The sequence below is a fragment of the Bombyx mandarina genome, chromosome 25 (assembly GCF_030267445.1).
Source record: "Bombyx mandarina strain Sakado chromosome 25, ASM3026744v2".
NCBI lineage: Eukaryota > Metazoa > Arthropoda > Insecta > Lepidoptera > Bombycidae > Bombyx > Bombyx mandarina.
In genome coordinates, this window is record NC_143231.1 from 7,291,505 (window position 1) to 7,313,326 (window position 21,822).

General features: G+C 35.6%; 1 protein-coding gene across 1 annotated transcript in view; it reads left to right on the plus strand.

Moving 5' to 3' along the window:
- FMO1 (flavin-dependent monooxygenase FMO1) overlaps positions 1–21,822 on the plus strand; it is a 26,484-nt gene continuing 4,662 nt past the window's right edge. The window contains exons 1-7 of the mRNA XM_028180831.2: positions 1–226; positions 6,964–7,157; positions 13,450–13,588; positions 17,412–17,583; positions 19,574–19,846; positions 20,016–20,176; positions 20,579–20,722. Of these exons, the coding sequence (XP_028036632.2) occupies positions 134–226; positions 6,964–7,157; positions 13,450–13,588; positions 17,412–17,583; positions 19,574–19,846; positions 20,016–20,176; positions 20,579–20,722 (1,176 nt within the window). The 5' untranslated portion in view covers positions 1–133. The remainder of the gene's footprint in view (positions 227–6,963; positions 7,158–13,449; positions 13,589–17,411; positions 17,584–19,573; positions 19,847–20,015; positions 20,177–20,578; positions 20,723–21,822) is intronic.

Below are 21,822 nucleotides of genomic sequence, written 5' to 3' on the forward strand. Positions count from 1 at the left end.
GTCAAGGCTAGAAGTGGTCCCTTCCAGGTCCTCATGCGGATCAGTGTGCACTCTCAGTTCATTGAGTTGCCGGCCGACAAGTAATACACTCGTTTAATTTATATATTTTTTTAATAAAATATTTAATGGTGTTATGGACAGTGAACTTAAGAACACAATGTATTATTACGTGACTCTATTATGCATGTTCAATATTCTCTTTGTCAATGTGAACGGATTGACTCTGGTATGTTGTTATCCTTGTTTTTTTTTGCTTATTTTTTTTTTTTAGGTAGGTTAGGTTTGAGGTTTTCTTTTCAGCGCGCTGGCAACTACAATTTTATATGATTCTGTATTTAGTTTCAAATGTATACATACCAATTGGGAATAGTACATACTTTTGTTCTTTTGTTGGTGATGTTGGACCGATTGGTTAATACTAATTTAATTGTAGAAAGCTTTTAAAAACTTCGTCAATTACGTGTTTAAAAGAGTTATTATAATTTTCGCGGCATTCTTTTTTTATTCTTTAAGCGAATAACTTGTTTTTCTTTTTTAGGATTACTTTAGTTATATATGATAATTTTGGTCATTTTCCTGTTATCGCAAATAGTAGATGTTAATATATTAAAGCACACACATAATAGATACAGAAGCAACCACTTTTTTGATAGATTTGTTTATATTGTGTTTGATTTTTTCTGTTGTTTTATTTTGACATATTATAAAGTTTTCACCTATTTACCGAAACAATAAAACGAATAACTGTCGCGATCAAAAGTGCTCTAAGTTGTTTTTGTTTCTGTCATAATAAAATCACAATGTTTATCCGAGATACGTGCTGTTTTTCTTCAGTAACTTTGTTAGTAAAAAAGTGATATAAACAAGGAAATACTTAACAATTCTGCTCTTATTTTATTCATAAAGGCCAGCAGTGCTTCAAATTAGGTCATGAAAATGTTGAAGGCAGTAGAGTTTATTATTGATCATTTAATATCAATAAAATGATAAATAGATTGAATTGGAAGTCGATAGAGTATAAATAGGAATAGAGAGTAAATTATTAGTTACGTAAAGTATATGTGAATATCGATTGATAGATAGATTTTTAGCAAGGAAGAAAAGCTTGAAGAAAGAGAAGACGTCTTCTAAAATTGGCACAGATATGACATACTATGTTAACAATATTTCTCAGTCGGCATATTTTAAAAAGATTATTATCGTTCTGCATTACTGTACTTCAAAGCTGGTTAGACCGTCTATTATTTCATTTGTAGTTTACACTCGACTGTCATTTAGATGGGATTTAATGAAAGCAAAATAGTTTAAAGTCCTTGTTTTTTTTTTGTGCAGTTGGATTTTTATCCTTGCACTATTCCAAGTCTTGCGCATTAACTACAGGATTTTTTTGGTTAGTAATGTCTTGACCATGTGAAGTGTTCCTTCACAAAAAAAACGACTTTTTTTAATTAAGTTTGATATTTTTATTGCACAGATGCGTGAAGTAGTTCGCGATCCAACTTGAGTTAATTGGCTGTCGGAGTCCATAGGTAACACAACGTGGATACCGCATTTTAGCTTGAGAACTAAGGTTGAAGTTTCAAATGTATAGTATAAGTATTGGTACGCATTGCTTAAGTCGTGTGCTTAGACATTATGGGGTGGCGCCTACCACTGGTGTGCTTATAACACGCTCTCTTACTAGTCTCAAATATACCTGTGGAAACAAATTGCTAAACTTGTTCATAGTAAATTTCAAAAGTATATACATATATATCTTCAAAATGCATTCAATGAATCTCGAAGAACTCTAAGTGGTACTCAGAGTTCTTCATGACCGTAACATGAATAATTTAAAAAACAAAAATATTCTATGACTTGTTCGTTACTAAGCTAACTAGTTTAAAACAGAAAATAATTAAGTTCTCGTTAGTTAAATAAGAACGAGATATGTAGGAAACTATAATTAGTGATTGCATAACAAGTTGTGCTTTTAAGTAGGTACTTATAAAAAATACCTTGACGACTTTAAAACAAATGAGAAATCTGATTTGTTTTCTCTTCTCACTTGTTAATCTATCATGTATTCGCGTGTGCTTACATTTGAAGGCATCGGATAGAGGTGACAGAATGAAGACCCATCTTTTTTTGCCCTTATAGGCAGACGAGCATACGGCCCACCTGATGGTGAGTGGTTTCCGTCGCCCATAGACTTCAGCAATGCCAGGGGCAGAGCCAAGCCGCTGCCTAAAAGATTACTCTCTACAAGATCTCCACGCTTAGTGTATTTTTTTTAAGGGAAAATAATATAGATATTCGAGAACACGTTACACTTCATCATCTGGCCCTAAGACATGAGTCCTTCTACTATGGGAAACAGAGACTGATATATAGAGACCTATAAGTAGATAGAATCAATATGCGGGTCAAATGTATAAAGATAAGGGATATAATTATTTTGTTCTTAGGTATTCCCGATTCATCATTTCGTTCTTATTATGTTTATTTTATAATTTCAGATTGATATTAAAATTTCAATGAAAAACATGCGTCATTGATATTTGAATATAATATAAGAATATTATTTGAATAGAATATAATGTAAGCGTTCTGTGTCTTCTTAATGGGGGACTTTCACATGCACACTGTGTAATGCATCCAAGTAGGTACTCGAATACAAACGCAGACTTTCGTAACCAACCGGCCACCGCTTAGTACTGATATACCTCTGTATAACTTAAGATTAAGTTGATGTGCCATTCATTGAATTCAGTTATTCTTAATGTACTTTACGTGCCCACGGCTGATTCTCTAAGCATCGGCACGTCCGACAGTATCTAGGGTAATTTATTTATAAACATTAAAACAGAGTGAAAAAATAAATAAATACTTGTTTTATTGAAGCTTCGTGAAAACGATTTGTTGTTTATAAATAAATTTAGCTTTGAATTAAATTATATTAAAAACTAGCTGACCCGGCAGACTTCGTAGTGCCTCAATCGATAAATAAAATAAAATAGACTTAAAACAAACAAAAGGAATCCGTTCGACGGGGGACATATCAAAGGAAAAACAAAATTGTTATTTTTATTTAATTCCGAGCATTTTCATATTTATTTTAAACCTTTTAAACCTTCTCTGGACTTCCACAAATAAATCAAGATCAAAATCAGCCAAATCGGTCCAGCCGTTCTCGAGTTTTAGCGAGACTAACGAACAGCAATTCATTTTTATATATATAGAAGATAAGCATTGCAATGTCTAGTTAGAAAAATTAGAACCTGCCTCATAAGCGCGTAATAAGAATTTCATCGAGTAACTTATCTATTAGGCCACGGACGTTTCTTTTTGTTGTTTAATTAACAGATAGTATTTACCTCGTCTTGACTTGCTATCTTGTGTGTTCGGGTGGTGTTTTGTAATTGAAAGCTGCTTTCCCGAATATTCTGAATACAGCTCAGACTGGAGATCTTAGATAGCGACGTAAATGGCGCCGTCTACCATGAGATATGAGGTCGAGGTGTCAGCTGTGTTATAAAATTGTCTTCAAACCGGAATGCAAATTGCTTAGCGGCAGAAATAGGCAGGAACATCTACTTCTGCGGACTTCACGATATTACAGTACATTTTTAAAGCTATTATCTATACTTATATAATATTATAAAGCTGAAGAGTTTGTTTGTTTGAACGCGCTAATCTCAGGAACTCCAGGTCCGATTTGAAAAAATTTTTCAGGGTTAGATAGCCCATTTATTGAGGAAGGCTATAGGTTTTATATATAAAATCACGCTAAGACCAATACAAACGAACACCAATAAAGAATGTTTCATAATCGGAGTTTTTTTCCCTTTTGAGGGTAGAGAAAATAATGTATGAATTATCAGAATCGGTTCGAGCATTCTCGAGAAATCGGAGAACATACATAGATAAAAAATGGTGGTCGAATTGATAGCGTCCTCTTTTGAAGTCGGTTAAAAAGCGTGATTTTGGCTAAATAGGTCCTTAACATTCTATTATTCAAAAATATTTTCACTTTCTACGTAAATGAAGTCGCGGGTAAAATTTCGCGTTATGCCCAATTAACTATTCCACGCGGACGAAGTCGCGGCCAAAAACTAGTATAATTATAAAACATTGTAATGGTAATCGAAGCTGTACTGGCGAGTCGTGTCATGGACGAGCGATTACTTAGCGGCATTGAAGCACGGCTTCATGGGAAGATGATCACAAGTGACATGATAATACCTTTGTATTCTTATTAGGTAATTTTCTCCATCATATACAATTAAGATGCTTAAACGAAAGGTTGGCTTATGTCCTGGGCTGAGGCCTCCTCAACGTCTTTGTCAATGACCTGATAAAGTGAAGGGATCATTAACTCTAAAAGCTTTATTTTAGCTGACGATATAATAGCATTCTAAATTAGATCAACGTTTGATTGACATAGCCGATAAAAAGATATAGGTCAATTGTTTCAAATTTAGACAGCAGAGGATGATAAAGGATCTTTAGTGGTGTGAGGGGGTCTTGTGAAGCATTGCGTGGGCGTCTTGGAATCATCACCCTGCCTATTTGTGCGGGAAAGGAGTAATGCGTTTCGGTTTGAATGATTGGGTAGACTTTGTACTATAAAACTGAGATTTAGAACCCATGTATCAAGTTGGGAAGCGGCATTTACGTTGTTGATATGCCGTGAACAAAAAAATTTACAAACAATTAACTAGGTATACAACCAGATTACCCAATACAAAAAAATAATATCTCTATCAATTCCTATTTAAGCAATAATCCATAAGGTTTCTAAATGTGGGGTTCGAGATTGCAAAATTGTTTCTTATTAGCTTTGTGTTTGATTTGGTTTTGTAAACCTTTTTTTCATTTTCGCACGCTGTAATTATTTATAAATAGAAGTTCATGCAATCAATGACATATATTATCGATATAACATTACCAAATATTGGAATATAAATTGGACATTGTAAGTAAATTAATAAAAACATCATGTATTCCATTATCGACTAAACCAATTATTTAACGGCTTCGACTTAATCAAGTTATTGCCCAACAACAAAACTATTCGCGGATTCGTTGTGTGAATATGTTAACAAATCTATAGGTTGTGCTTGGAAATCTAATCGGCCTGTTCACTTGAATTCGTACGCAAAATTGTACCTTACAAGGCTATTGCGTTCTCCTGATTTGAATACGAAAATTCAATTATTAAATGTATTTGAATGGCTATGGTTTTTTTTTTGTTACCAATTCATGAATTTTCGCTAACCAATTATAAAGCAAATGACTGAATTGTTATCTAACAATGTGCGAATCGAATTAATTAATCGCCAAGAGTGACGTGTGGATCAGGCCGTTATTGATTGTAGTCGTCATCTAGGAAACGAATTAATTGAAGAATGCTGTTAATGTGAACGTAGCTTCTTCCGCCCTTTGTTCACTTGGTTTTACCTTACTTCTATTAGCCGTTGCGAGATTTATGACCTTAATCCATAAATAAAAAATACCAGAATTGTTCTAGAAAAAATTTAAAAACTCGCATAGTTATGTAATTAGCATTTATATATTATTCATTTATATATTTGAAAAGTAAGTCTTATTTTAGCGCCAAGAATCAAAGTATCACTGCTAATGTTTAGTCACCTTGATGTCCCGCATTGATCTAGATGAAAACCAGGCTAAGCCACCGTGGAAAAGCTGTTTTGCATGTTAATAAATTTAATACGAACCTTACCTTATTGGAGATTAAATACAACCTTTGTTGTTGTGTAAATGCAGGTTATGGAACCTATTTTTTTGGTAATCAATTATTTATTTCTGGTATTTCAATATTTGTTTTTTGTTGGATACTATTTTAATGCTTTTTGTATAGGATATGATAACGAAATAAGTGAACCAATAATGGATTACAGTCGAGCTGATTTAATAATCGTAGATAAAAATTGAGACCCCACCAAGTTCGCGTTACTGTTGCGTTACTTCTTCTATAATACTATCCACAGTAGCAATATCATCACTTATTTTCCTACCTAGCTTCCTAATTCATAGCGTCCTAAAAGAGCTCATGTTTATAATTTAACTGACTCGGTGGTGCAATAGTTATAGTGCCTTTAACTGCTAGACTGCAAATATTCGTGTGAAGAGCATGATTATTTGTTCTTTGTCTGAATGCTTACGATATATCCCATAGTATAAGAAATCCTAGGGACTACATGTCCGTGTGTGGGTTTTTATTTTATTGCTTAGATGGGTGGACGAGCTCATAGTCCACCTGATATTAAGTGGTTACTGGAACCAATAGACATCTACGACGTCAATGCGCCACCTACCTTGAGATATACCTACGTTCTAACGTCTTAGTATAGTTACATTATTATTACCGGGTTATTATTATTATAACACATACTTGCAGTGGTGGTTACCAATATAAGTGGAACCTCATTTTTGCCTTAAAAAATATGATGCGAAGTCGTCGACAATTGAATGAGACCCAAAATAAAGGTTAAAAAAAATTTGGATTCTATGCGTCAAAATAAAAAAAATCAAAATTCAAAGTATGTTAAAGAACTACTTTTAAGTCTTGTGCAATGCAAAAAGTACTTGAGAAATTGTATTCCATCGAGATCTAGTTATCGTATTCGGAATTACAAGCAATACTTTAATTACTACAATATTATTTGTTTTCGGCATGTTCTCCATATTTACATTTACGGCAACGTAATTTTAATTTTTTCATTGTTTTTTTAATTTCACGACTCACTTTTATTTGATAAATACAAAATCATTCTCAATTACGCATCCAAAAATTCCAATGTTCCTTTTTCTTTTTGAATTTAATGAACAGTTTACACATAAAACAACAACATGTATTTAGATATCAAAGGAGTTCGTTACTTCCGATTCTATTAAGTAAATTCTAATGAAGTTAGTACCTACTAGTGAAAGCCTATAAATATTAAATGGTTGTTGCAGAAAACTTCGCGAGCGTGCATCATCGGCGCTGGATATTCAGGTTTGGGTGCAGCCCGCTATATGAAACAGTATCACGTCAACTTCACAGTTTTCGAAGCGACTAGAAACTTCGGCGGCACTTGGCATTTTGATCCTCACGTTGGTACAGATGAAGACGGCCTGCCAGTCTTTTCTAGCATGTACAATGACTTAAGGTAAATGGTTTTTGAAATTACTTTTCTGCGACATTTTCAAATTCGCATAACTGGTAAATAGTTCTTGATTAAAATAGGTTTAATCAAAGTTAAGTCTATTACGCGTGCTGGTTTATTTTATGGAAAGCATATCGTATCCTAGAGAGTTTTCCCAGCCAATGACAGCAATGAATAATTAAGCAGGGCTTTATTTAATCTATATTATACTATTACTTAAATATTTTTCGGGACTCGTCGAAATAAACTACTTTTACGATACGATATTGCATATTTTATTTTCAATATATTATTTGCTGTACACGTGCAGCTTTTGGGCTACAAAACTCAAGGCTCGTACCGCGCCTTCAGGGTTCAGTATAGTATCGCTTTCAGGGGATTCGTGGGCTTGCCTCATTTCTGTAGCGCTTATGGTATGTTCGCGGATGCACGTGTCTTCCACTCTACTATGAGAAAGAGGTATGCAGCCCAAACGCCCTATTGAAATGATTGCCAGTAGGTGTTTAGTGTGTTATAAATAGTGTTTATGTGAATCGCCACTGCACCGTTTCTCATGGGATAGTGTAGTATTGAATCGTATATATTTTTATTTAAACGATTTATCTAGTATACATAATTCTTATTTTGATACGAATTTAGTTTTACGAGATATACTAACATAACGAGTCCTGGCTACTTTAATAAATGTTACTAACATTATTAATATTTCCGACCTTTCGAATAATTTCCAGTTTTCGTGGGCGCGACCGATTGATCAGTAAAAGTAGTTGTAATTATGTTACTTAATAATAGCTTATCTGGTTTGTTAATTAAAAAGTATAACGGATTAGCGGCCCCGAGATGACGGACTACCTAAAACTCCAACTACTGTATTTTTGTTACATAACTTAGCTTACGTCTTATAACGATTTAGTGGGCTTTGAGTTTCGTAAACTTTATCTATGTCTGGGAGTAAGTATGTAACTATGTTTGGGAGTGGTTGTAGCCGCAAGTCGCGTGGGAGTAAATTGATATTATAGCGGTTTTTTATTGCTTATATGGGTGGATGAGCACACGGCCCACCTGGTTTTAAGTGTATACCAGAGTCTATAGACACCGACAACTTAAATACCGCCACCCACATTGAGTCATGAGTTCTAATGTCTTAGTTTTCACAGTACAATTACTACCTCACTGAAATAGGCAAGGTGGTAGTACCTACCCGTGCGAACTCACAAGACGTCCTACCACAATAAATATTTATATTTTATCAAACGTGAATATTTTAACCCTCAATTTCAGGATTTCCTTGCCTATATGTTGTGCCTGCTTACAAAGTGGAGTAATCTAAATAATGTTTTTTTTCTTTCTTCGCAGCCAACGTTATACTATTGTTATATTATTATATTACGATAATATGTTTTTGTAGTTTATGTTTAAATGCTAAAGTCAAAGTGTGTTCCGATGCAATACTAGGGAAGGTGTTAAATTGACGCCAAACATAACAGCGACGTTATTTTAATATTGACTTAGCGAAACCGTCTCTTAGATAATAATAAATAATGTATAATATTTAGACTTGTATCGTCACTTGTCCTAGTTTGCAGTAGTCAATCTTATTCGATTACGAAATAAAAGAAATTCCAACATCATATGCGGTATGTGCATGTTTGTCATTCATCTTAAATGAAATGTTCGACATTATTACGGAACGATCATGAATCATATGATAGGTTCACAAGATGATGACCGAGCTTTGCTCGTTTTTTTTTGATAACGCCATCTTGTTGTGTCTTTAAAGCGGTTAGTTGCCCTCAATTAAGAAAAATAGTATTGTTACTCGCCAATAGATGTCGGGAAGAGTTGATTATTGAAAACATGAATGAAACAACATTTTCTGAAAATAAATCGTAGCTAGATCGATTTATCGACCCCGAAATCCCCTGTATACTAAATTTTATGAAAATCGTGGAAGCCGTTTCCGAGATTCAGATTATATACATATATATTAATATACAAGAATTGCTCGTTTAAAGGTATAAGATAAGATTAGGAAAATCAAAAGTTTCGTAAGCTGTCGTCGTCCGTATGCGACCACAAAAACTACGAAATATCCGAAGCGTAGAAAACAATATAATAACAACAAAAAACGTGAGATTAATTCGCAGAAGTTGAGTCAGTTAATATTAAAATCATTTATTATTCTCATATAGCTCTTCACAGGCGCTTTCAAATCCTAATGACCTCAGTACCTACCGATTCCAAAATTATAATTTGCGTAATTACTAGTGGTAGGATCTCTTGTGAGTCCGAGTAGGTACCACCACCCTACCTATTTCTGCCGTGAAGCAGAATGCGTTTCGGTTTGAAGGTTAGGGCAGCCGATGTAACTATACTGAGACCTTAGAACTTATATCTCAAGGTGTGTGGCACATTTACGTTGTAGATGTCTATGGGTTCCAGTAACCACTTAACAAAGGTGGGCTGTGAGCTCGTCCATTCATCTAAGCAATAAAAAAAACAAAAAAAACCTACCGATTCAAAATGGGATTTTACCACTTGTCTAGTCATCACCTTGAATTTTACTTTTGCAATTTACACTGGTAAACGTGCTTATCTCACTCACACGCTTGCAACGTTTGTCATTTCATTTCCAATACCTGGAATCGTTCATCTGTAGTGCGTTTCAGAGATAATTTTAGCATCTATCATCGAGCTCTATAATGAACCTCAGTACTCGTTGTGCCCAGAATGGTATCGCTCCTGACTTCTCATCTGATGAGCGGTAGTCGGCGTCAATTGTAACTAGAAATAATAAATTCAGGCATAATAATATTCATAATAAAGGCACGTGCGGTGTGCAGGGCTGTCGTAATCACCTATTAAACGACTTTCCTATATCCTCGTCCTAACGTCCTATCTCCACCCGAGACAGAACCCAGCAGAGGTAGGAAATGTGACCGTGGTCAATATTGATATCAGAAGTGCAACCCTCTCGAGAACGCCTGGTTAGGGGAGTCGTCGGTAAACAATGACCTTACGACTGCCTTTTCGGTTGGTGGCCAATCCGCCCAAGCGGCACTGTTGGTGTTTCGGTATATCCCGCTGGACTGGAACCAGGCTCCTGAATACGATGCGTCAGAATGTGATATACCTTAAATCAGTCGTACTTCTTTTATGTCAACAAGGGGGCGCGCCGGACCCCCTACAGCGGGCCTTACTGCTCACACAGCGATTTTTCATTGCCTAATCTGAAACAGACCATGGCTAAACAAATTTTAGGTAGTTATCGGACCTCAAAGAAATGATAACGTAATGCCACATGAAAAAGGTCAAGTCTATCTATCTATATATATAAAAATGAATTACTGTTCCTTAGTCTCGCTAAAACTCGAGAACGGCTGCACCGATTTGGCTAATTTTGGTCTTGAATTATTCGTGGAAGTCTAAAGAAGGTTTAAAAGGTGAATAAATATGAAAATGCTCGGAATTAAATAACAATTGTGTTTTTCCTTTGTTGTGTCGGACGGATTCCTTTTGTTTTTTTTAAGTTATAATTAAGTTTATACAAAAGTTTAGGTCTTTTATTTATTGATTGAGGCACTACGAAGTCTGCCGGATCCGCTAGTCTATACTAATATTATAAAGAGGAAAGATTTGTTTGTTTGTTTGTTTCGAATAGGCTCCGAAACTACTGGACCGATTTGAAAAATTATTTTTCCATTAGAAGCCGACATTGTCCCTGATGAACATAGGCTACTTTTTTTTATTTATTTTTTGGTTTCATGTGTGTTTTAATGTTTCCGAAGCGAAGCGAGGGCGGGTCGCTAGTATATTATAATTTTAAAAGCTGTCCCACTTTTCAAATAGATCGCATTACTGATTCACGGCAAAAATAGGCAGGGTGGTAGGATCTACCCGTGCACCTTCATAAGACTTCTTATAATCGGTGATATGTCAGATGAGCTACCTGGGAAAAGATACCTACCTACCTTAACTTCGAAACTTTGAAAACTCAAAAATATTTTTCGAAGTGCTTTTGCTGCTCGAACGTGTATAACAACGTTTGTTATTTAGTTTAGTTTATTTCGTTTTTGTGGCTTATTAAGTATACGTATGTAATGTTGAATCATAACAGATCGATGTGGATCTGTTTCAGCAACCATACTATCCTATCCACAATACTATATGGATTCACTAGCACTTAAGAAAATTTTCTTTTTTCTTTGTATTCACATCGCAAAATCAGACTACGTGTGATTTTTGCAATATATCACTGTAGTATCAATCAAAATAACTATGCAATGAAATAATTACAAAATCTATTCTCATTACCTCCCGTTTTTTCTTTACCGTGATTACCGAGCTACGTTGACCAAAAGTATAGATAAAATACATATCGTGCTTTTATTTTTTTATGCCGAGACTCAAATTTTAATTGTAAATTTTCGCGGTCACGTCTACAACATCTGAAGGTTATGTATATCAACACAATAACTAGCTATGTTTGGCTGTTTCACTTTTTTTTTTTTTCTTCGGAAAGGGGCCTTACGAGGTAGCCGCGCCTACTTTACGCACGGGATATGCTAGACTTGACGGTCTGCAGATTTTGAAAGCAGACCGTAGGCCCAAGGATGTCTAAGGGCCCTCCCTACCCACCAAACGACTCCCTTTGGACTCTCCCACCAAACATCCAATCTCCGCCCGGGGTCAGAACCCAGGAAGAGTATGGGGTTTCCCGCGGTCAGCACTTAGCGTTTCACCTGCGTTGATTTCGTCATAAGTATTTCGAATAAGCTGAACAACCTTAAATTGCTTGCAAACTTAAGCTTTCAAACTCAAACATGATTATCGATATTGGTCCAGTAATTTGTTATATGTTTCTGACCATACCCCAATAGGGTTGCCCCAAAAAACATTCGTGGATATAATTGATTTAAAAAAAGACTGACTTGGTAAACAAATCAAATTCTAATGGAAAGCTTACAAGGTATACAATATGGAGCAGTATGCAATATGCAGTGAGCAAATGTTTGAAGTTCGGCTTACTACGGATTTTACATTATTAGTAGTATTATTCGAAATTATCTTTAAGAAAGGACTGTGGATGAGCCCAATTTGTGTGTCCAGGTAGTTAAAATGAACTCTGCTTTTGTAGTGTATGGGAAACAATTAAACATATTATATCAAATTTTAGTGTGAAAATCTATGGATACCTCCGTAATATTTTGGCATTCTATATATCTTCAATATATGTAATATGGGCGAAATCTGTAACTGTTTAATTTAAATAAGATAAAAATAACAGTTAGGTACCTATATTATTGCTTTTATTAAATTAGGATTTTTACATATTTTGCCAATAAATGTAAATCAAACCACAAAAAACATTGGACTCTATACTGACAGTTTTATGGACTACTTTGTATGGCAGGCAGTTTGGTAAAATTTCCTTCTTTTTAAAAGTCCTCGGTCATTATTCGACTTTTATATCGAAACCAATCTCTTGGTATCGTTTAAATATACAGTTAATACAAAGTTGTTTATTTGAATTGATTTTTATCTATCTAATTTATTTCGTTTTAAAAATGTTACTAGAAATCAATGCTTCAAAATCGTCTTTGTCTTCATAGCTGTAGAGTAGGACTAGGAATGTCAGCATACGTTTTTGAATGGGTACAGATTAACAATTGTTTTGAAGTTTAAGACTGTAACGACACAAAAGGTTATTTTATCAACGTGCTTGTGAAAACGTGTCTACGCTGTCATTCATGCAAAATCGTTTGAAATACGCTAACTAATTGAAGCAAATTACACGTCACATATATGTACCTATTTCGTTGATCCTATGCTAGATCTTTTCAATGAGCATCAACAATAGCTGTACAATATGTAATACATAATAATAATGCATAGATTTTTTTATTTCTTTTATGATTCAAGGATTACTGGTGGCCCGAAGGCCTTTCCAATTTCACCAGGACAGGTGGGCGAGCAAAGGCTCGGCCAAGAGGGGTGGGATTTGCTAACAACTGCCCGAGCACCTCCGAAGGAGACCTAACAACTCAAGAGCAATTGCTTCGCGAATGAATCTACTACCGGATCGGAATCGCAACCCGCTGAGAAGATCCGGCGAGAAACTCAACGGGCTGATGCATGGGTTAGGTTGCACGTCGACATCTTTCGAAGTCGACATCGAAATGCATAAAATACGAAAAATCATAAACTATATATACGTAAATTCATTTTTTAAATATTTACGCGCATGGAGAGAAAATCTTAATAAAGTTGGCTCAGTTTGAATTGTTTGTTACAGGACGAATACGCCACGTCAAACCATGGAATATTACGACTTTCCATTTCCCGAGGGAACCCCGTCGTATCCATCGGCAACGTGCTTCCTCGATTACTTAAAATCATTTGTGAAGCATTTCGATTTACTCAGTCATATTCAAGTAAGTTGCTGGATCATTTTTTCTTAGGACGTTTATCTGAATTATCCTGAACTGACTTGCGAATGCACCTCTTGATTATGAACGGACTGGGATAATATTATAATATTAACCGTATAATAATTTTATTTAGTCTAAAATAGGATAGTTTACTGTGGACGTTTACTGTTTTATTCAAGTATATTGAAAACTTTTTTGATTACATGTCATTGAAATGTTTACAAAGATATTTTTTAATTATATCAAAATGGTACGTTTGGCTTACCTAGAAACTCTTCTAGATTTGTCCTTGAAACCAATTTACCATTTTTATCAAATCAAGGATTTTTGCTTTGGAGCAAGCCTATGACGGTCCATCTGGCGTTGAATTAGAGCGGAGCGTATATATCAAAAGGTGAATGCGGCGACTATCTGCCTTAAAACTTAAGGTTGAAATTTCAATTGTATTGTAACGGCCCCTACCTATTAGGTAGGTAGGATTAACTACACGTGTGGCAAGTTGGCAACTAGAAAAAAAAAATCACTCTGACGAACAACAATTAATTAAAAGTAATTACCGGTAATTTTGCGAATTTGGTTCTTTTAATGAGATTTTATTTCTTCGTCTTTTAAGTTATTTTAGAGCATGTATTTAATATTATATTTAGAAAACTGTCTCCGACATACTACTCTGAGAAAACATACTACTCTGAGAAAATAACGTTTTTTATTTGAAGTCTCAATAGATTCTACATTGGTATGACATCGTGCGATAAAAAGGTTATAACAATGCATTGAAATGCACACCAAAGGAAACGCACTTTGGAAAGCTAATAAGTCTGAAAAGTTAATTCTTAACACGTTTTGCTTTAGCTATAATAAATAAAGTGCATATTGCGTTTGTCGTATTTCGAAAGAATGCGTGTTTTAACAATAAATGAAGTTTCTTTATGCGACATTTTAAAATAATTATAGTAGTTATTTATGCGTATTTTCTGTAAATACAATAAGTAAATCAATTAATTATATAGTTAATTTAAAGTATATTTAATTTAAATAGCTAATTATTTTTGATGAGAATCATAACTAGTTTATTGTAAATATAATTAATTATTAGAATATTATAACTGATTTAGTAATTAATTTGTAATTAGGTTTAACGATTCTTTTTTTTATGTAGTTGGTTACCTTAGGGCCCCTAAGTATTTAACAGGTTACAGAAGTTCATAGATTTCACGCCGTGAACGCTGCCCACTCTAACATACCTACATAAGTTTTTTTTTCAATCTATTCGCTGGTAGCCTAACGGGCTATTCTAGCTACATACTGGTAGGTGAGCTCACGGGCTCAACTTGAGAATGCTGTTAACACTGGCCCTAGCAAGAGCAGTGCCTCGCAGAATCTACCAACGGATCGGAATCGTATCCCACTGAGAAGATCCAGCGAGAAATTCAGTTGGCTACGTCTATGGGTTAGTTCGCAGGTCGAACTCAAATGACGAATTCGACGGGTTCAAAGGGAACGGTGTCCGGTGCTTGGAATGCCTAAAAGCAATAAGAGTGAATCGGGAGGACCCGAAATAACATGTTTTGGGCGATGGCGACTTTACGTTGCCCCGTCACCTGGTCCAATAAGAGGATTGTGTCGCGCCGGTTTTTCCAAGTAGCTTTCAACGCTTCCTTAAGATACTTACGTAACGGAGAGAGTTAATGTGTGTACGGACCACGAAAGAGAAGACTACGCTTCCATAGGTCTCAAATTAAGTAATAACTTGCTTTAAAACCGCTACTAAGCCATATGAGGTCGTCTATTCAGCAAAACAAAAAAAACGAAGACTTTCAAGATTTATTCCCTTAGTGATCTTGAAATAAATCGTTACAATGCAAACAAAAAGGTTTTTGTTGAGTTTTTTTGCCTTTGCGATGTATGTCGTGATATGCTTTGACTTCGATTGCAATCAGGGTTACTGTGTTATGCTGAACTACATAACAGGAATTTTGAATGTAATACCTATATTATTTTTCCTATATTTATTTATTGAATTTCATGCTTCGTCTATTTAAAATCCTTCACAAGTAACTAGCTTCCCATATAAACTTACAACATACTTATATGAAATTTCGCACATCATTCAAAATTCGGTCACCGTCTTCGTCAAACCCGTCGCTTGCGACGCAGGGCTCGACGAGCGAATTAACCCCTATTGGGTTATACACAGCCCACTAAGTTTCTCGCCGAATCTTCTCAGTGGGTCGCGTTTCCGATCCGGTACTAGATTCTGCGAAGCACGGCTCTTGCTAGGGCCAGTGTTAGCAACACACTCGGTTTGAGCCCCGTAAGCTCACCTACACGCCAAGGAGAGGCTGATATAGCCTCTCAAGGCTATCATCAGCATAGGTAGGAAAAAAAAAACATTTCAAAATATGTTTTACATCCACACAACCTTTGTCGTTTCAATTCTTAAAATATGACGCTTGTAGCCTCGGTGGTTTGGGCTCTGCGTTGATCTGTTGAATCAGACAGTGCGTCAGTCAGAACAATTGATTATATATGGTACGTAATTGATAAAACATAAACAAAAACAATAATATTACAAACGACACAGTCACGACTTAATGTATTGTGTCGTTGTTATATGGCTTAAAGTATAAAAGCAACATTTATCGAAGAATCACGATTCATTATGTATTTAAAATCAACCCATGACTTTTAAGGAAACCTGCTCATGGCTGTCGAGTAATATTACAAAAGATTCATCTTAATTTTCCGATTTCAAGAATTCTCATTGTCATTTATTTTTGTGGGTCGACACCGAACTTTACCTTATGGGGAAAGCCCACACGCGTCTGATTACGACAATGATGGTTTAAAAGGTGCATAGTATAATTAATGTAGTATGAAGAAGACAGCCATGGTTGCTTGTTACGTAACACCGTCGCTTCAATGCGGTAGGTGTATAGACAAACAATAATTATTGTATACGTAGTTGGTGGTGGATTTTTTTTCATTTTCAATGGTAAACGAATACCTAGTTATTATTAAATCTGAGTTCAGTGACATATTCAGCGTTCGTCCATTTGATAAGATTAAAATAATATAATTACGAATGGGTATTTCGAATATATTGAATTGAACTAATATTTTTCTAACACACATATCTGGGAGATTATGCAGGAGACCTAACCAGGAGCCGATGTTAACTTATGAAACTTATGTTGACACATGGAAGTTTTTTCTTATTCCGAAAATGCTTTGACTTTTCATAAAATAATAATCATAAAATTATAATTAAAGAACTTTAGGTCTGAAGTTCTTAAGCCTGAAGATGGGTGGCAGCAATCACGCTTATCTATTTATTTAACAGCAGATGAGTCGTAAGCTGTTCGGTCGTCTATGCAATAAAAAAAAAAGATGAAAAATTTAAATCACTAGATACTACTGGTGGTAGGACCTCTTATGAGTCCGTGCGGGAAGGTACTACCACCCTGCCTATTTCTGCCGTGAAGCAGTAATGCGTTTCGGTTTGAAGGGCGAGGCAGCCGCTGTAACTATACTTGAGATCTTAGAACTTATATCTCAAGGTGGGTGTCGCAATTACGTTGTCTATGGGCTCCAGTAACCATTTAACACCAAGTGGGCTGTGAGCTCGTCCACCTAAGCAATAAAACAAAAAATACTAAACTAAAACAACTTTTAGTCTAATGTTCAAGCTAAAAAATAATAATAAAAGTATTCGAAACATCATTGAGAACTACTTACTCAAAATAAATTCATTAATGTCTCTGTAAATGTCCAGTTTTAGCATCGATATATTACCACATGAGTTTTAGTATCGATTTTTTTTCAGTTGCGCAGCTTGGTCACATCAGTGAAGTGGGCGGGCAATCACTGGAATCTTACTTACACAAAGACGGACACCAAGGAAAATGTAACTGAGACGTGTGACTTCATTGTGGTAGCAAATGGCCCTTATAATACTCCTGTGTGGCCCAAGTACGACGGAATAGAAACATTTGAAGGTAAGGTATTATATTCGAAGGTATTATATTATATAATGTATTATAATATATATTATATAAGATATTATAATTATTATATTCGAAGGTATTCGAAGGTAAATTGTTAGTCAGTACAACACTAATTTCAATCGAAGTTTAAATGTTTTAATACGCTACATTAGCTATGAGCGTCGTTAAACAAACATGAGACGATATCAAAGTCTCAATTACATAGAAGTGGGATAATCTACTCTCACGTACCTATTTCTGCCGCGAAGGATTAATGCGTTCCGATTTGAAGGGTGGGTCAGCGGTTGTATTATGGAGCTAAGAATTAATGTTGTTGATGTCTATGGGCTCTGATAGTTACTTAGCACTAGTTGGGCCGTGCAATCGTCTACCCCTCTAAGCAATTAAACAAAATCATTAAACTGATACTTTATGTAAGGTTTCTCGCTCATCTTATTGTTCCAGATTTATTCGGACCTTTTTTTATTAAAAAGTACTTTTATAATATTATCAGCACAATCTTCTTGCGATTGAGGTTTATCAGTTCGAAACATACGCATCGTAAAAAAAACAAATGAGGAAACAAGTTGCACAAGTAATTCCATCCATTTATGGGCATCGTACGATTGCAAACTTCTACTACGAGTAGCTTTGGTTGTGAAATACTGTTTAGCGTGTAGAGCCATAAAGTTTGAGAAGTAGAAAGAACACTTTTCTAATTACGTAGCGATCTGTCTACATAAATATCTAATGGGGGGAAATTGGCATTTGCGACGTAAAATATTAGTATTGGTTATTAAGTCTAATCACAAGTCAATCCAGTTTCGTAGTCGTTTGAAGGGCAAAGCCAAGTTGGCGTCCAAAATGCTGGGAGTCCTCAACAGAGGGAAGCAGTTCTTCACGCCTGGACAACGACTTATGCTTTATAAAGCACAAGTCCGGCCTCGTGTGAAGTACTGCTCCCATCTCTGGGCTGGGGCACCCAAATACCAGCTACTTCCATTTGACTCCATACAGAAGAGGACCGCTCGGATTGTCGATAATTCCATTGTCACGGATCGTTTGGAACCTCTGGGTTTACGGAGGGACTTCTATTCACTCTGTGTTTTGTACCGTATGTTCCATAGGGAGTGCTCTAAGGAATTGCTTGAGATGATCCCATCATCTCGTTTCTACCATCGCACCGCCCGCCACTGGAATAGAATTCATTCATACTACCTGGAGCCACTGCGTTTATCCACAGTGCTTTTCCAGAGATCTTTTTTGCCACGTACTATTTGGCTTTGGAATAAGCTCCCCTCTACGATGTTTCTCGAGGGCTACATTTTTTTTGTTGCCGTTCTCGTCTACCTAAAAATACTAACTCGTAAAATGAAATAGTTGTTGAACGTCTTTCTTTTTTTTTGTTACTTTTTATATCTTAAATATGCAAAAAATATGTGCTTATTTGTAGAACTTGTTCGTGTCTTGTTCTTAACACGTTCTTTTTTTTTGATTGGCAGTGCAGTGCATTCTGTGAGGTTATGCTTTTTTTTGATTGCGATAAACGCGAAGAGTAGGCTCGGTAGGTATTTTTAGTGATGACCGAAGACCATAGCATACAATCTTGAGACATGCTTTCGCCCTCCCCTCCGATTAAGAACGCATGACTGCTTCGCAATAGAAATATTTATGTACATATGTAAATATTATCGGTGGTAGAGCGTGTTGTACCAATGTTTTTTTTATTGCCCTTGTAGGCAGACGAGCATACGGCCCACCTGATAGTGAGTGGTTACCGTCGCCCATGAACTTCAGCAATGCCAGGAGCAGAGCCAAGCCGCTGCCTACCGTTAAGTACTCTCCACAAGCTTCGTTTGAAGAAGGATATGTCATAGCGCTCGGAAAACACCGACTGAATGGTTGGAAACCATAATTTTTCCTATTTCCGGATCAGAAAAGGGGATCGATCAAAAATAACGAGAGTCAATACAAGTGTTTATGTTTCAATTCCGATTTTCAGGCAACATGATCCACAGTCATGATTACAAAGATCGGAAGGCGTACAAAAACAGAAAGGTGCTTATAGTAGGAGCTGGAGCTTCAGGCTTGGATCTCGCGATACAGTTGTCCAACGTGACCGCCAAATTAGTTCACAGCCACCACTTGGTGTATAACGAACCGAAATTTTTCGATGGTTACGTGAAGAAACCAGACATAATGGCGTTTACTCCTAAAGGTGTTATTTTCAGAGACGAATCATTTGAGGAATTGGATGATGTAATTTTTTGCACAGGTAGAAGGATGTTTAATTTTAATATATAAGTTAATTTGCTCCATGTTTGTCCAAACAAGTATGGAATTGTCAATACAATTTGAGTGCCTATTAGGCTTCGGTAACTGCCTCAAACAACCGGCGGGCTGTTGTGAGATAATTTGAAAATTTGCTTTATCTTGCGTTGTAGGTTATGACTTCAACCACCCGTTTCTAGACGAGAGCTGCGGTGTTACCTCAACTGCGAAATTTGTACTGCCTCTCCATAAGCAGCTTGTCAATATAAAACATCCCAGCATGGTATTTATTGGAATCGCCAAGAAGATTATAACAAGAGTTTTGGATGCTCAGGTATTTTTTAACGTGCTTACTAATTAAATGTTGACGGAATCTTACCGTATACTTTGCCTGAAATGTCAACTACGTAAAGGCTATTGTCTGTCTTGTGACGTCACTAGATAGTAAAATCCCTTTATCATCTGTGCACTTAATCTTATAAACAACACGCAAGTGTGTAAATTTCACAAACTATTCAATAAAATTAGCTTTTAAACAACATAAATTTACAAATGTATATAAATAGATTGTTTTTTGTTCAAGCTTTATATTTGTAGTATAATCAGACTACTTACTACAAGTTTGAGGAATTGTTCAAGAGAAATAACAAGCATTCATTCTAAATAAATTCCTTTATAGATTTTGTACATTTTCTTAATATAAATATTTAGGGCGTGTTCTCTTCATTTGTTTTAGGCTGAATACGCAGCACTACTAGCTTCGGGTAAATTGAAGCTTCCATCACAGGAGGAAATGTTGAACTCTTGGCTGAAACACATCTCTGCCCTACAGGTTAAGGGCATGAAAATTATCGACCTAAACGTAGTCGGTTCGGAAATGGTAAGAGTCAAATTATTTATCAAAGAAATAATATGTATTATTCGCTTATTTATTGCATAAGCATCTTTCTTAGTTTATAGTTAACTATAAATCATCAATTATCAGGTTTTAAATGATCGACTCAGTAAACAAAATTTTAAATTTGTTTGCCTTAAAGTGAAGATATAATGCGTTCATAGTATAGTTAGGAACACCAGTTTCATTATTGAAGAAACAGGTTATTCTTAAAACTGGATCGTGTTGTTTACCGGCAAACTCGGAGTATTAGTGATGACATCTGGTTTGAGCATGACGGAATAGCTTGAGGCGTTGCTTAGTGACAGAAAATACTAATTGAAATTGCCTATGTATAGGCTTTTTTATTGCACTAGATGGGAAAGTGCTAGCCGTCTCCGTGGTTTTAGGTGATTACCGGAGCCCACGGAAATGCTACGCTAATGCTCATGCTGACATCCACATTGAGACGAGATCGAATTGTCAGTTTTATTGCATAATGTTTGTCCCACCACTTAAACCGGAACGTTCGACTATTTATTGATAGATTCTATATATTTAAAACAGGTAGGATGGTGGTACCCAACCACGAGGGTTCGCAATGTGCGCTAACATCAGTAATTACGCAAATTTATAGATTTTATGAGTTTGTTTTTTATTACTCGATATTATTCCTTCATCTTCGTGAAATCCCTCGTGAGCATTTCATTTCAATAATTGATACCTACCTGAGGGATTTGAGCACCGGTGCAATCCCATGGCTTGGTACCAGTACACAGGACGTCTTATCCTTTAGGTTACCATCGATTATTATCTGATTCATATCACTAAATACTATAGACTGAGTAATAAATAAATAAGAACATTTATCCGCCTTTAGGGTACAATCGATTACTATGTGATTCATATCACTAAATACTATAGACTGAGTAATAAATAAATAAGAACATTTATCCGCCTTTAGGGTACAATCGATTACTATGTGATTCATGTCACTAAATACTATAGACTGAGTAATAAATAAATAAGAACATTTATCCGCCTTTAGGGTACAATCGATTACTATGTGATTCATATCACTAAATACTATAGACTGAGTAATAAAT